The 17,329-nt window shown below is 36.9% G+C and overlaps 1 protein-coding gene and 1 long non-coding RNA gene across 5 annotated transcripts in view; both read right to left on the bottom strand.

The window, feature by feature from the left end:
• LOC134745668 (uncharacterized) overlaps window positions 1-17,329 on the bottom strand; it is a 447,357-nt gene that overhangs the window by 74,716 nt on the left and 355,312 nt on the right. The gene's annotated exons all lie outside the window — the stretch shown is intronic.
• The window catches only part of LOC134745620 (cyclin-dependent kinase 14), a 107,180-nt gene continuing 103,315 nt past the window's right edge, over window positions 13,465-17,329 (bottom strand). For all 4 annotated transcript variants that reach the window (XM_063679723.1, XM_063679726.1, XM_063679727.1 and 1 more), the window contains one exon: window positions 13,465-16,918. Coding sequence is in view for 1 of the 4 variants with exons in the window: in XM_063679726.1 (XP_063535796.1) it covers window positions 16,854-16,918 (65 nt within the window). In the remaining 3 variants the exon portion in view is untranslated. The remainder of the gene's footprint in view (window positions 16,919-17,329) is intronic.

Genomic DNA, 17,329 nt, shown 5'->3' with positions numbered 1-17,329 from the left:
TTCTTTTATCAGTCATCTACCTACCATTTATGGAGTTTATAAAACAACGCATATCGGACACTAACAAGTGATTGTAGCTGCCGTGCAGGTCTCGACGACTCAAATAAAAAGACTGATTTGAAGTGAACTGATATAATCTTCAATATACTGGTTAAAGGTACAGTTGACAAAACGGTTAAGAAGTGCAGAAGTGGTGGTTATGGTATGGAGGCTGATGAGAGAGTGATTTAGCGAAATTGAACAGTAAAAAGGTGGTTTAAATTTATGTTAAATTGGCCGCGATACAAATGATGTGGAGCGCTCCTATTGGTGCTTTAAAAGCCTCCGCATACTAACCGAGCCCGACGGCTGCGTTTAGCTACTGCGAGGAATATTTTATATAAATAAAAAGTTGCGTTCGCAACATGATCATTAAAAGTTAAACAAATGAAGCTAGTAAACACACTTATATAGTTCAAACTCTAAACGTAATATTTAAGCAAAATACATAAACTTATCAATTACCTACATATCGATAAAACGTAATACAAGTAGATAAAATATAATAAAAACTTGTACCTAAATAAAAAAAATGTTCCCCAGAAGCTGGCCGCATTGCCCCGCTGGATAGCAATTAGCAATACTGATCCGCTGAGCGAAAAGCGAAATACTTATTGGCCGGTCTTCTGGTCACCATACATAAGGCTTATAACGAGATTGGGATAAATCTTTCAAATTTCGATGCTTTTGTGCACACTATTTTAAGATTTTTTTATCTCTACCTACTTTTTTACCTGTGTGTATATTATGTATGAGTATAAGTATGTTACATCTTCGTAAAATGCTAACCCAATATAATCGACGGGTGTCTGCAGTAGTCCGAATTGACCTTCCTTCACTTATTCATTTCTATATTTAGCTTTATACTTGACGCAAAAACTTGTTGTTGAATGACGACAAAAAAAATAAGTAGTTTTTTATGTGATATTAAACTTAAATTAAACGCGCATGTATACTTACACAATCGTGATGTACCTAATTGACCGAGTGTTAGCGAAGGTCTCCGTTTAAACTTGGCAAAAACGCTTTAGTATATCCGGATGTTCTCCTCTACAGCTACAGGTCGCATTTCTCAACCGATTCTCAAGAAGTTTGAAAGTAGGTTTAATGATTAAATATTTTTTTTTGTCGATTCACATTTTGGACATTTTCTCAATGCGAAGCCATACATTTATTGAGTTTAACAGGACACTGCGTTACGGGGGCATTTGAAGCTTTTAGCAAAAATTTAATTTTTGGTACAAGCTTTTATCGCTGACTGTACTTTTCTTTCCACAGGCAACTAATACTCATCGAGACAATTCTAAAAACCCCAAACACAATTAGGTTTCGTTGTTGTATCACAGAGTTCGCATGGCTACCTCGTGTCTACATCATCAGATCAGCTCGATGGTACCATAATATTGCATTGTGACCCGACTTACATTGTATGCAAATTTTCAGCTTCATTGGAAGTCGTGAAGTGGGTCAAATTTAACTTGCAAGATTTGACCCGTACATACAAGTTAATAAAAAGCTTGTAAAAATCGTGTTTATGCGCTGGTGCGCAAGCTGTATCTTGGTTATTTCTATGACTACGCTAAAGACATATACATTTGAGTTTCTTATCAAACGTATAACCAAGTGGTATATTCAAAATATACGAGGTCTCAGGAACCCCGTACCGACCAAAGAACAAAAATTGCCTTCTAGTGCAATACGAGTTCCAGTGAACCCCGTATAGAATTTAGCTGGCCCGTACGGGGTTATGAGCACAGAATCACTAGTGCAGTCATCATTGCAAGACTTCTTATCGGCAAATTAAAAATAAAGCGTTCGCGACACATGCTATAGAATTATCTTATGCAAAATATGAAGTTAACAATTGTTATTATTTATAACAATTAATATCCTTCACGACCTGAAATAAATCACCAATCAGTTCCAAACATGCTGTGCCCGAAAATGACGTATTTAATAGGTATTAAAATTTTAGGTTTCAACCTCAAAATCGACAACTAATTGGCGGGCGATAATACGTTGCCCGTTTAGAAAATTAAAGGTGGCAATATTGGTGGTGGACTTAATTTTTTTTACGTTTTTGTATTTGTTTATTTTTTACATATGAATATAGTAAATAAAACTGCAAAGTATAGCAAAAAAATAGTAAGTACTAAAATGTCGTTCGTTTTATTTCCCATTAATATTCATTTATCGATAAATAATTGGTATGTTCGTTACGGGGTTTGCTAAGCCCCGTAGTTTTTAAATTTTAGTGCGATACGGGGATAAAATAACCCCGTATTTTCTTTTCTACACAATTTCATGCGTTTTCATCGTGTCTACGTGCGAAGGGATCAAGCCGAAGAAAATTTCATACTCAGAAAAAAAATTAAAGATTTCTAGCAGTTTTAACAGACTTGGGTGTAAGCTGTACGGGTTCACTTGTGGCTATTTGTATTGCGGTGCCGCAACCGTATTTAGGTAATGATAGCTAAGTTAACAGATAAAGATATTAAGCTGCTGTTACTTACTGTATTAAATAGCATTTTGTTTCTTACAGTTAGGCGATTTCATAGTCAATAAAATTGAACATATATGTAGTTTTATTAGCTATGCAGAAAGCGACAAAATTCAATTATTTGCTTAATACCTAGGTATCTGCAAATGTTGATAACTACATACGCATTTCTTACTCTTGAAAAAGTTTTGAGCCGTGTGCAGACCGTTTTGAGCTGTCTGTATGCCTATTGCTGCTGCCACTGACTGTAGATGATAATGTTACAGAAGAAAAAAAATTACGTGAAACATGGCTGGACAAATATCATGCATATCATACAAATAGATGCCATGTCATTATTTTGTGTTGAATTGATAAGTCAATAAGGAGGAAATAAGTTTCCTCCGCAAGATCGAGCCGTCTGAGCAAACTTTGCTCCTCTAGCTCTGTAGGCGTTATAATTATAATCCATCTCGGTCGAACTCCGACTTATGACTGATTCCCCCAATTGTTCATAACTTTCGCAAATAACCAAGAACTCTCGAAATAACTTTAAGGCCGGCCTCAAAAAGCTTTCTGAATTCATAATCTCAAATTATGAATTCAGAAAGCTTTGCTTTGCCTCACACGTCTTAAATATTCCGATTGATCAGTTGTCTCACGAACGTCTCTCTCACTCTCTCCCACTAATGTCAACTGGAAAATTCACAATCTGATTCTGGCGTACGTGTGCTAATTAATGTATACATAATGTATGGAAAGTGGTGCGTCAGGAATTCATCATTTCATTCATTTTAATTTTCATATTTTGAATGAACATAATGACATTGTATGGAATTCCGGGCTTTCTGAATCCAGATTATGAATACCTACATATTATGAATTCAGATTCGGATTCAGACGGTGTAATGCCAGTTTAATAATACAACCCTACAATAATAAAATGGAGAATATTATCTACCTGGCATTGCTTGTTGAAAATTGAGTGCTCATGAAACTAAATTACCCACTTAATTTTATAATTGGAATGTTGGCAGAGTTCCCGCAGGATTTAAATGAAATTTCACAACTATTTGTTATTTATAGACAGTTTGCCCCTACGTTTAATTAATATAGGTATTGTTCAATTACTAGCACATAAAACAGGGAACTAACTTTACTATACATACATATATGATTATACTCTTTGAACTAACTAGTTTTGCTTGTTGAAGCCTGTAAATACTATAGAAACATGGACACGCTGAACTACGTTACAGATACATGGCTCTATATTAGGAGCATTCTAAAAAATAAACTGCAGAAATCCGTATTAAATATATGCTATTGAATTTAAATCTGTGTTATCAAACGTTATCATGCCAAATATCGACTTCTTAACATTATCAAGTGTCTTAAAAAAAATAGCATCACGTACCAACACGACACTTTTTTGGAAAGTTCGCTTAGTAAAGTCGGTTGTGGCATCAAGATACTTGATAAAAGGAATATAAAAGAATAACCAAGTAAATACTTACCACAAACGCTCGGTCGCTCTAAATAGGGAGGTCTCTGACTGAGGAATTCACAATGCAACGCGCGGATCGTCTTCGCAAGCTTTGCTAGAAATGTGGTTACACAATCACAGTAAGTAATTTGCTTCACTACTGACTATATTATTTCAATTTTTACATTTTCACCACAGATCTACGATGTAAACCCCCTCAACACTCGTGCGAACTCGATTCCTCAATCGCGTTCGCTGTTTTAATAACAAAACTTCCGTGAGACACAGACATATTAAACATATTAGCGTTCGCTGCTTCGCTGGGGCTTAAAAGATATATTCCAAGATATAACCGCCCACCGGATCTCCTGACCTGATACAGCTTTTCGTATGTTCTAGTCCGCAGACCTTACGATTCGGTACATTCAAGCAGCCGTTAGCTGCCGCTATAAAGCTCAAAAAGTCAAGTTTTTCATTTGTAGTTTGCCTCTTTCACACTTATGAAATGTTCATGCCTATACGTGATGGCTTTTCTTTCGCACACTTCTATTGTCTTTAAGAGAAGGTAAGATCTGAGGATCTGTGGACTGAAGAACACACATGATACTATACTAACGAAGATACGAAATACTAAGCGAGAGCAATTTAGATTTGTATTGTTAAAATAATGATATTGACATTATCAGCGGTTGTCATAATCATATACAAATGTTATATAGGAAAATATCGAGAAGGTCAGCATTCCGTACCATTGAGGTTCGTTTAGGGTCGGCAACTTAAAACGCTGGTATCGCTGCTAGAGTCGGACCAAAATTCAGGGTATTATCTTATATGTGGTCGTACACCCAAAGGGACGTCAAGTTGTGTCAACCCCTCAGAATAATGACTAAAGCATAGAAGTCGGGCAAAAATGCTTCGCAAATATGTATACCCGTACTTTACTTCCTTACGAATTAGATAATGTGCCGAAAAGAGTTGCATATATGCTTGTTATTTCTCATTTACGTACGGTGTCATAAGTTTGATAATTTGCTAGGGATGTGACTGTGTCGACTTTTTACATCGATAAATTATGCATAAGTTTATGTGCAGTGTAAAAAAATAATCATATAATGAAAGTTGAACCTGAAAAAACGCGGCAATTTCAAGAAATCTGTAGCAGGCGGCTCGTTGAAATGAAATGAAATGCGTGGAATACAAGGATTGCATAACTTTTATACTTTTTATAATTTTCATATTCTAAAAATCATTAAAAAGTATAAAAATTATGCAATCCTTGGAATCAAAGAGCCGCCTGATATGAGGATTAATGCATGTACATAATATAGCTTTTATCTCATTTGCAGTCTACCACTCAGAACCGTCTAACTATACCTCTCGTTTTTTTATCATTAGAAAGAAGGCGAGCGATCTTAACGTGTCGTTTTATCGAAAAACACTTTGAAAATAAGTCACAACAAATATAATATACGATCATTTACATACTTTTGCTTTCATAAGTAAAATATTGCTATATTTATAAAAAAACTTGTCAATAAAAAGACACGTGGAAATGGTTTACCGTTTTTTCTAATGCTAAAAGACTAAGTATAGTTTCTAGTTATGTACAGTCAGCTGCAGAGAAAAGGCACCCCCCCTGCATACAAAGTTCTGTAAATTAGTATGGACGTGGGGTACCTTTTCTCTGCAGCTGACTGTACCAAATAGGAAATGAAAAAAAAAAACGTTTGTGTAATATATTTTTTTTATTTAATAATAGTGAATATTACGCGAAACTCGGCGTGGGTGGCGCCACTATCACAATCTGAGGGTCTATCGCGATACAAGAAAATCGAACTTTCGTTATCTAACATCTCTGTCACTCTTGCGTATTCGAGCGATAAAGAGGCAGCTAGATAACGAAATTTCGGATTCGAGTTTTCCGGTAGGTCCCCTGAAAACTTGTCAAAAACCTGTTAAAGGTACAGTATGAATAAGTTACGATACGGTGCACTAAAAAAGCTAGTTCTGCACTCTGGTGGCAGAACATTGCAGTAATATCCCCTATTCCTCGTCCTAGACAGACCTATAGCTAGACAGTTGAAATTTTCACATAATGATGTATTTCTGTTGCCGCTATAACAACAAATACTAAAAAGTACGGTCCCCTTGGTGCGCGCGTCCGACCCGCACTTGACCGGTTTTTAGTATTAAACTATAGTCTGGCAAACACAATCTGTCAGTAAGTAAGAACAAAGAAAACTATAGGTACAGTCGAAGGCAAAAATATCGATCCAGACAAATGGCTTAAAAATATGTGAACACGATTTTATTGTCTGAGCGTACACATATTTTTGAGACTTTGGGAATGTATATATATTTATGCCCTTGACTGTACTCATCAATTAAAATGAGACAGTCCTGGGCCAAACTATAAGAAAGCTGTAAATGTCGATAGGTTATTGATCTGAGGTCGATACATGACTATGCCAAAAATATAACCTTTCATACTTAGCAGAAAAGTTCGAAAATTTATGCAAAAATCTATATAGACTTGAATGCAAGTAATAATTACATAAACAAATCGATTTCTATGTTTAGGGTCAGGTCCTATAAATTAATTTCTTCAAAATTGAACAAAACTCACCGATTAAAGGTTATCGGTTCGTGCGTATTTTTTTTTCTTTCTGTATGCGATTTACAGCCCTCGATCACACAAGACATTATCACAAAGGGAACATCAAACCATTACAAATAAAAACTCAACACGTTTTCCAACAATCTTTCAGGAATAGCAAGAATATAATTAAAATAAACCAAGATGACCGCTGAAACATCCCGAAATATTTCAACTAAAATAATACGACTATGTCAAGTTGTTACAGTTGACACCTACCTGTGAAATAACGAACTTATATTTTATTTGGCTGGATTATATTATACCTATAGAACCACATAGGACCATTTGACATTTCCCTCAGTTCATCTTATGACAATACTGAAAAAAACGAAAGAACTTGCGGATTGTTGTCTCACTCACTTATAGACAAAAAGTAATAACGTGTTGTGAATATGATATCTTTTACCAAGCTTTTATTTTTGCCCGGCTTCTTTGCTTTAGTCATTATTCTGAGGTCAACCCTAATAATTGCTCGGAGCAATGCTAAGCCGAACGGAGCCGAAAAAGCCCGAAAGCTCTAGTTTCCTACCCCTGGCAGTAGGTACCTATAAATACACTATAAAGTTACTACACTATTCCATACACAATTTATGATTATTGCCTTCCTCTATCCTTCTCTAAGATACAGTTCACTTCACTACTTCTATTAAATATTAAAATAGGAACTAGCTTGTACCATTACTTTCTTAATCATTAATATATATAGATTTTATCTTAAAATAAAATTCGTAAAAAATGAGCATTAAGTTTCATGCATTACCGAAACATTAAAAGACACATTTAGGCGGCATGTGTCACAAGCGCTAGGAAATTTAACATTTTGAAAGAATTTTATTTTTAAAAGGAAGTTTCCAAGCGCTCGGGGCGCATCGCCCGCCCCTAATAATGCGACCAAGTGATGCAAACTTGAGAGCTTGCCAGGTTCCCTGAGGCAGTATTCCGCATTGACAGTTGAGGACATTGATTGCTAACATTTTAAAATCGTCGTGATCTCGTGATAGCGTGAGCGGCTAAATGTCCATTAGACTTTTTGTGATTTTATCCATTCAGCGCTCTAACATGCTACGGCGTAGAACTGATCGTACGGTTCGTAAAGGGGTCTCTATTGTTTCTCATAAAGTTTTAAGTCATAATATTGTATTATTTGTCCACATTTTCGTTAGTCATAATTTGGTTTTTCACAGAAACGCGTAACTTTTCAGGATTGCCATAAAACAAACCTAACCCAACCTAACCTATCTATAGGATAACCAGAGGAAAATCCTGAAAAGTTAACGGTTTCAGAATTATGACTAATGATAATATGACAATCATTACCGTAAAATGGGGTGAGTAGGGTTCGCGGGGAGAGTTTGGTTATGAATGGGGAGAGAAGGTATGAAAGGGGGGTGAGATGGGTTTTTAGGGCTACTGCTACAAAAATAATGTATTCCAATTTAAAATGGAGCTACAGTAATACTCATAATGAAAAAAAATGATCCAACAGTCTCCCAAAATCACCTTTGTATGAAAACCCATCTCAATTCTCACCCCAATTACGAGGACTACGGGGTGAGGTGGTTTTTCCTGTTTATCGTCAAAGTTATGAAATGGAACTGCCCAAAATAAAATAAAAACTAAAATACAAACGTCCGGAACACTTATTATATGCACCATTCAGTTTGCATATGTAAAAATAAAATGTTATCGAGGTTTGAATGTCAGTTCTGCTAATACTCACCCCATTTTACGGTACATTATGTCTTTCAATAATTATGTCAAACAAAGGGTATCGCTTTCCCGATTGTATCATTCAGCAGTCCTGGGTCCGCTGAGATAGAGGTTACTGCCACCTTTCAACGCAGGGTAAACTTAGGCTTAGTTGCCAATGCCATTAGTGCAGTTTCTTAAGTCCCCGGCAAGTTCGGCCGAATTTCACCTTCCCATACAAACGAAGTTTCGTTCTCATTTTAAAACTACGTGTTGGATTGTTAAACTTTGCACATACAATGACATTTAGGTATATCTATAGGTTTGTAATTAGTTTATAAAACAAACGAAATAGAAAAAATACAAGTTTTTGTATAAAAAACTAAAATTCGCTGTATTTTTTACTATGGTATCTGAAGCTACATAAACTAATTACAGGAAACTTAAAACAAAGTTTCAGAGCAATCTAGCAAGTCGTTTTAAAATGAGAGCGTAACTACGTTTGTATGGAGAGCCGAGCTTGCCGGGGACTATGTATGTAAATAGTCACGTGACTTATTGCAGCATCTTTCATCCCGATAGATTTAGATTTATTTATTTCATAATATTAAATTACATTATAAATTATTTTATGCTAATCTATACGAATTTATATTATGATCGTCAACTATTATATATATACAAATGTCAACCCCATACATACATTTTTTCTTATTGTTTAGCGTTTGTCGATGTACGATTGACATCTTGGCTAGGCCCCCTGTTACCTTCATAGTAAGATTGATAAAGCAATATGTCAAGTTTCGTGATGTGATACGAGTAAATAAAATTAATGATGCGTTACAAAATTTAATGAAAGGTTTCCAAAACAGGTGGCTTAGTGTGCTATCGCCACGGAAGTAACTTTTATAATAAATATTGGCCATGTAACGAGTAATTATTAAAACAATTCGAATAGCGTCCCTGTTCACGTTCCTTGCAGATCCAGTAACGATAGGATTTTCTATTTAGGAAATAACGAAGTGGATAGTTACTCGCGATTACGTGTGGTCATTTTGGCAGAGTTCGTATAGCGTTGATATGACTCGTACTTATTTAAAGACTTATTTTTAGAACTCTACTGATTTTTAGAGTTCCGTACCTCAAAAGGAAAAAACGGAACCCTTATAGGATCACTCGTGCGTCTGTCCGTCTGTCTATCCGTCTTTCACAGCATATTTTCTCCGAAACTACTGGACCAATTAAGTACAAATTTGGTATACATATGTTTATTTGTGACCCAAAGACGGACAAATTAATAAATAAATAAATGAGAAAATTAAAAAATAAAGTTTTTCAAACAATATCGTGTTACATATCAAATGAAAGAGCTCATTGTGAGAATCTCAATTTTTTTTTAATTATATGATAAACAGTTTAGAAGTTTGGGATACATACACCCGGCGCGCACTTAGCGCTTTTCGCTACATATGGCGCCATTCATTTATTACGTAAGGAAATTTAGGGGGGTCGACCGTGACTTATTTTTACTTACAGGGGGGGTGGGATCCAGTCTTGATAGTTCTTACTTACGTAAGAACCTATACCTTACCACACCTTACGATCACAAAAATTCGCAAGTAAAGATAATACTTAGAAAAAGCGCGTGCATCCGTGCGAGTGCCGGCAAAGAAAAACTATAAAATGAAGCAAACTTGATTATTGCCAAAAAATCTTTTTTTGTACTTTTGCAGGTACAAAATAAAAGTTACTAAAGATGTTTCTTAAAAAATAAAAATAAGAACAAACCCGATCCTTCAGATTCTTACGTAATAAAATAAGTATTAAACGGGGGGGGGGTCGGCCTATTCTTATTTTTAGGGTTTCGTACCCAAAGGGTAAAAACGGGACCCTATTACTAAGACTCCACCGTCCGTCTGTCTTCTGTCACCAGGCTGTATTTCATGAGTCATGAACCGTGATAGCCAGACAGTTGAAATTTTCACAGATGTATTTCTGTTGCCGCTATAACAACAAATACTAAAAAGTACGGAACCCTCGGTAGGCGAGTCCAACTCGCACTTGTCCTTTTTTCTTACATAGGGGAGGAATGGGGTCAAAATCTGGCAAAAATCGTCTTACATAATAAATGAATGACGCCTATACGGATCTTCCGGTTTTAGGTATCGGCTACGCTCGTAGCGCGTTAGCTCGCGCTGCCAGTAAATGTGGGCAGTCTTTTGAGTCAAACACGTCCCAATTGGACGAAATACAGTGGGTTATAGTGTCTATGTGACCGTGTGTTTTAGATACTTACACCACCGTACACCATACAATTTAGTTAGACAGGTTGCTTCGCAAAGCTTGTAACGTAGGACCGTAGGAGTTACGAACATCTTAAAATCACATTTACAATCGGGTCTATCGCGAATTTCTTTTGTTACTGTTAGCGACGTGCTCATAATGGGTTTTTTTTCTTTGTATTTAATTTTGTTCATTATGGTGGTACTATAATAATTTGTACAACTTTAGTGTTAAGCTGAAATTTGAAGGTAGATATACCTACGTGTGATGCAGCGACAAGGCTCCAACGGTTTTTGTCTTTGACCACGAGTGAGTCGGCTTGTCAATCCGCGCGCGACACACGTATATACTGCTCTCATATTAAAATCACGTGGTGTTGTAACTTTTCGATAATTAAACTGTTTTTCGTGTCCCGTATTGTGAGCTTTTATTGTGGAACACCTTCACCATCAACAGTTACCTTTATTTACCGACGTAAAAGAATCGACGACGTAAATAAAGGTAACAGAATAAATTCGCGATAGACCCGATTGTAAATGTGATTTGTTATGTGTTCAAAGCGCGAAGGTTTTAAATGTTATATTACTAATCTTACGGCCGGCCTGCTTCGAATACGGCGCAATCGGGCAGGAGAGTACCGTATTTTAAGAATCTAACTAAAATTTCATTTCACACAGTTTATCATTAGTAGCCCGAAATACCTACGTGACATCAAAATTGTCCAAAACTGTAACCTTGCCTAACAACGGCCGTCCGACGCAGGCAATATCCCATATTTCCACAGCTAAACGCGTACAGTTGACGTATCCGGTATCTTCCATATTAGACTGGCATATTGCCAGAAAGGTTTCACGGGCTCTTACCATTGTATGAGGACGTCAGCGGCATGCATTGATGTTTGGGAGTGGATTCTTGTATTAAATTAATAGGATAGGATAAGTTTAAATCAACATAGTATATTTGCCTGACTCGAAAAATTGTGAATTTCTGAGCCGACCCGTCAAGTGTCGGGTACGTGACGCAATTTTTTAACATAATACAGATTTATGCAGGTTATTTAAGATAATCTATAAATTGTATATACAGAATTGTATATACAGATGTGATTGACATGCTCCGAGGAATTGTTCGGATTAATCCCTGCAGCTTCTTTTCGCCATCGCCCTACGCGACAACATTACCATCCTCACCACATAGATGGTTGGCAGTCCTCAACTGTGCGTTTCTCTAGAAACTTCCTGCCTTGCACAGCTAAACTGGAATGAACTGTCGCCTGCGGTATTTCCGGACCGATATGACCTTCAAACCTTCAAGAAGTCCGTCTGCTCGTTTGCCTCCTATTTCATAAAAAAAGGTAATAATGTGGTACGTCCCACAATAAACAAGGAAAAATATATTAACTTTTAAGTTATGCCAGCACCACACTTCGCTGTATTTGCCAAATATTCCTGTTGCATCCCTTTTGTTTTGTATGTCAAAGGAAAGAGATGCAACACGAATATTTGCCAAATAAGGCGAAGTGTGGTGCCAGCATTATGTTATCAAGATAGCTGCCATATGCGTCACGTCCCCGACAAAGCAGACCTTTTTGAAGACCTTTTACCTAAAAAGCTGTTTACAGTGTGTAAATTCAATAAGGGCGAATATTTAAACGGTGTTTAGCATAGCACCTAAGAAGTATATTGAGAAAGATTTTGGTTAGAAATAGTCACCTTTCTTATGTTATAAGGAATTGGATGTAGACAGCTGATTCGTGGACAATCAGTTTTAACCTTTTCGACGCCGTGTCAAACACAAAAGCAGTCAATGAAACAAGATACTCCAACCAAATGCATTTCACTGCTTGCTCGTAAATAATAGAAGCCCATAGAGCTTCATTTTAAATCAATGTTTCCAAGTATATCGGCAAAGCAGGGAATATCGGTTATTTTCCAATTCAGCGATAAAGGGCGCCCGCTCCCTGATGTGAATAAGGAATTCACTTTTAGAATGCAGCTGGTGTGCTAAGCGTTGGAAGTGGGTCAGATCTGTGTCTTATCGATAGGTAATGTAAAATAGTTTGCGAGAATGCAGTACTATCTTAAAATCGTATTTTTAATTTATTTTATACAGATTCGTTAAGGATAATTTATGACGCACTAAGAAAACAAGTTGAATTGCAAATAATTATATGAAAAATGAAAATGAAAAATGAAAAAATGTTTATTGGTTCCTTACAAGTAGTTTACAGCATGGGATGGGATCTTCTTTTAAGCATTAGATATGCTTGTGACAGAAAACCCGAAATCGCTAGTGTATAAACCATTATGTTTGTTTTTAAATCTAGTATTTAACACTTAAATCTGTGTGTGTGTGTGTGTGTGTGTGTGTGTGTGTGTGTGTGTGTGTGTGTGTGTGTGTGTGTGTGTGTGTGTGTGTGTGAAGGTATGTGTGTGTGTAAGCAAAAGTCTAAATGCAATTTGTTAATTAAATAGGTTGTCATAATATTTATTTAGTTGTGGACATTTACATGTAAAAATAAATGTGATAGAAAAGGGTTCACTACCTATTTTATCCAGGGAAGCAATACTCTTACGAGAATACATACATGCGACACATATGTAGGTATTAAGAAGTCGGTAGGTGCGCCGATTTCACTTACGTTTTTAAGGGCCAACGTTCCAAAAATATTTACACGAACTTATTGTCAGTGTCTTAGAGGCGTGTATATACTTTTGGAACGTTGGCCTGTAAAAGTGTCTCTGAACTCGACTGTACAGTTTATTCTGTATTTACCCTATTTATTTTATAATTATACATGGTAGATGTAGATCAAAGAAAACACATGGATTCATTAAGAAATAAAAACTTTTATTATTATCAGTTCAAATATCGTATTTACATTTTTTTTAAAGAGTAAAAGCACATTGTTTATTAATTGGGGTCCCTTTGTTTGACATAATTATTGAAAGTCGTACTATCATTAGTCATAATTCTGAAACCGTTAACTTTTCAGGTTTTTCCTCGGGTTATCCTATAGATAGGTTAGGTTAGGATAGGTTTGTTTTATGACAATCCTGAAAAGTTACGCGTTTCTGAGTAAAACCAAATTATGACTATTGATACTATGACAATCATTACATTATGACTTTCAATAATTATGTCAAACAATAGAGACCCTTATTTATTACATACGGCCGGGATCCCACTGTGGCGCACACCGTGCAGCTGATTGTAGCCATCTAAATGCCGATACACACAGCAAGCGCAGCACGGCACCTTTACAATACATCGCTTGCGTTGCCTAGGTACTTGTAACTTGTAACGAATTCGGCACGCAATGAAAGCGATGTACAGACCAAATATATATATATATATATATCGGAGCGGTCAAAGTGTTCACAGATCTGATCAAGACTTAAAGTGCATGTTTTGATATTTTTCAGCACCTTGGCCGCTCCAATATATCTGATAGCGACTCTTACCTGTGTGGCCTGAACTTAAGCTTATAGTATTATTTGACGTTATCGTGCGTAGCGTGCGCCGCATTGGGAACCCGACTTAAAATAATTAAAATGTCATAAATTGGATCATCAGGACAAATTTAAAGTGAAATAATAAGAATTACAGTCTAGATAAACATAGTACCTAAACAAAATCTCAGGGCCCGCGGGGCAACGCAATGGCAACTCATAGGACAGTCGTGAACAAAACCATAACAACTAATCCTTTACTTCTATTTACACAATTCGTTCCGTTGCCACGACGTCAACATCAGTTCTTCATTATACAAATGCAAATTATTATTATACAATAGAATTTTCACTATCCCTCATATAAATGCTCTGTGTATTACTGACATTTATATTCAAGTAGACGCACGAGGTGCGGTGCCTCACTCAACGGGTGAAATATTTACTTTGCCTCTCTCCTTACACTTAACTTAGGTAAAAATTCAACAAATCATTTACACTGAACATATTGCGTTTCACGAACTATACAATTTACGTACTATTTTGGTGTTCGGAACCGATTTTGAGACGCGCGCGGGGCGGCGGGTTTGTGACTGGACACTCTTCAGCTCTCACGTACATTTGACATTTAACTTTAGTACAATCAGTATGCGGCTCACAGGAAGTCAGTGGGTAAAGTTGGAACTATGCAGTCAAACTGTTCCTAGACAAACTGGATTTGGGATTTAGCTACCCACTCCGCACAGACAGCACTATGTGAACTAAGTTTTCATACTGTTTGTACAAATGAACCGAGCATGTATATAGTTTAGAGTGGTTTTATAAGCCCCTGCCCCGCTGCGCTGAAATCGTATAAGTATCTAAAGCTCAGTACAAAGTAATCTACGCTAACAATTTGATCTACGCTCAATAGATGTTCCGGACACACTGACAACTCGGCTACCTTTCTATCAGCTTGTTCTAATTGGCAGTGAGTTTGCGAATCAGACATTGATTCTTTAAGAAACTTATGTCGTACAAGGCATGGTATATTTAAGTTATCTAATGACGCTGCGATACAAACACAGCTACGGATTTACAACTTAATACGAAACGACAACTCCTACTTTTAATTTACAAGAGTCGAGAGCGACTTTATTGCTATTTAAGTCAATAAGGCCATTTTAATATTTGCCGCGGCGACGCCGGGCGACCGCTGGACTAGATTAGCATATTTTGTCGAGCGAGGAACGCCCGCCGAGGCAAACAAGAAACGGACTCGAATGCGACTCCCGAAGCGTCTTGAGATAGAAATACCGGATATTTTATAAGCGTTTAACTGTTGGCACAAATTGGTGTTACTGCATAATTGGCCTAAACTCTACTTTTAATCACAGACGTTATTTAAAAATTCACTAAACTAGACAAGACGATTGGGCGTCGCATTCTTTTACAAATAAGTATTGACTCGGATCTCCAGCTATCGTAGAATTAGTGGTATAGTGCTTACAGTATCTATTCCTACCGCTTCCACACTTATCGGCCATAGCTGTGATCTCAGCCGCTTATTTAAAAGTAGGTATTTTGTACTAATGCGCGCTGCCAATGTGCCGGTGCGTACTACCTTCGCACTCCTATTCTTACCGTGAGGGACCTAAAATTCGACTAAACTGGTTAATTCACTAGTCTTCAAGCAAGACGGACACTACATTTTAACTACGCCTAACTCTCTCATCAACAGAACAAAGGTATTAAATTTAGTATAGTTTTTTACAAATCGTCAAATCCCCTATCACAATTTACAGTAGGACGGTCCCACACATCATAAATTTGAGATCTGTCGTGATATTATACAAATTTTGGTAATAGATAAGCTATCTTCGTTCAATTCACATTGTATCACTGAAGCGACTTGCAGCCCGCAACCGAAGACGGGTGCGTGACGAGGCTAGCGTGCTGTGACGCCACCACCCCGACCCTATCAAACTATTTGAGCACCGTGGAAGGAATGAGTGTGCATAAGACTTAAACAGCCAGGGTACCGCGGGGCCTTTGCTTTGATACGGGGCGTTTTTCTGAGACACAATTACTTTTAAACCGCTAGTATGGCATAGTTAGAAATTAGTAGAAATAAATCACTTGCGACAGAAAAACGCCATGCGCGAATGGTTTTGTTACTTGTGTGTTTACATCGCTCGGTGTGTTGATAGATTTGACGGCCCCGCGTTTTAGCAGAATTAGCATTGAACAGTGCATCAAGAGTTAAATCACATCGATATCATCCATTTGTAAATATAAATAAACATCTTCAAAATTTTTCTCAAATTATGAGCATATATCCAGCATAAAAATCTTTTAAAATAACATGTCATACTCTTCTCAATTATAGATATACCTACCTATAGGTATATGGCACACTGCTCTGTTTATATATTTATACATTAAATTCATACACTCGATACCTATCAGTTTACCTTGTCACCATAGAATAATTGAATTATATGGATGGATATTACGTTAGAAGCTTAACAAGCGCTAATATAATATTCGACAAACAATCGACGGATCGACAAATAATACGCCTCGGGTCGGAACGAATACTGCCCGGCATTCGATGCCCGTTCGTCGCTTCTAACCTAGACATCACGAAACGTTGGTCCACCGAATACAAGTCAACCATATTTCTGTCGATTACAACTATAGGAATTGAAACTTGCCTACGCTAGAGTCCGCGCTCGCACGTGTGGGGCGCGCCAGAACAGAACGGATTGAACTAGGCTCGGCGGCTCACTTGACGACGTGCCGCGACTCCGAGCACGGCGCCACGCCTTCCACTGTGAATATTGATATCTCTGTAACAATACAAAACATGCTTGTCATATTTATTCTTACATCGATAAGTGTTGTGGGAATTCATTTTTCAAATCATTCTGGAAAGTAATATAAGTATACAGACTTATAATTTCCCAATGAGCAAGAAATCAGATTAATTTATCTTTTGTTTTTTAATTTATTTATCTCAAAGTAATAAATACTATCTCGAGCAGAGGAGTCCTTAATATAACCTTAAACAAGAGACTGTGCTCGCACGGCACTTATGAAGACAAGCACATACCCCAAACTATAAGTGCAAATCGGAGAATCATAGAGAAGGAACCAACATATAGTCCCTGACGTTTTGGCGCAGCGCATTTCAATGTACTTAGATATTCAAGATGTGGAATTGATAACATAGTGTCGAGATTTTTCAGCATCTGCCAATT

This window comes from Cydia strobilella, chromosome 11 (assembly GCF_947568885.1).
Source record: "Cydia strobilella chromosome 11, ilCydStro3.1, whole genome shotgun sequence".
Classification (NCBI taxonomy): domain Eukaryota; kingdom Metazoa; phylum Arthropoda; class Insecta; order Lepidoptera; family Tortricidae; genus Cydia; species Cydia strobilella.
The sequence above is the reverse complement of the archived record's forward strand: the minus strand, read 5'-3'. Positions and strand labels throughout refer to the sequence as shown.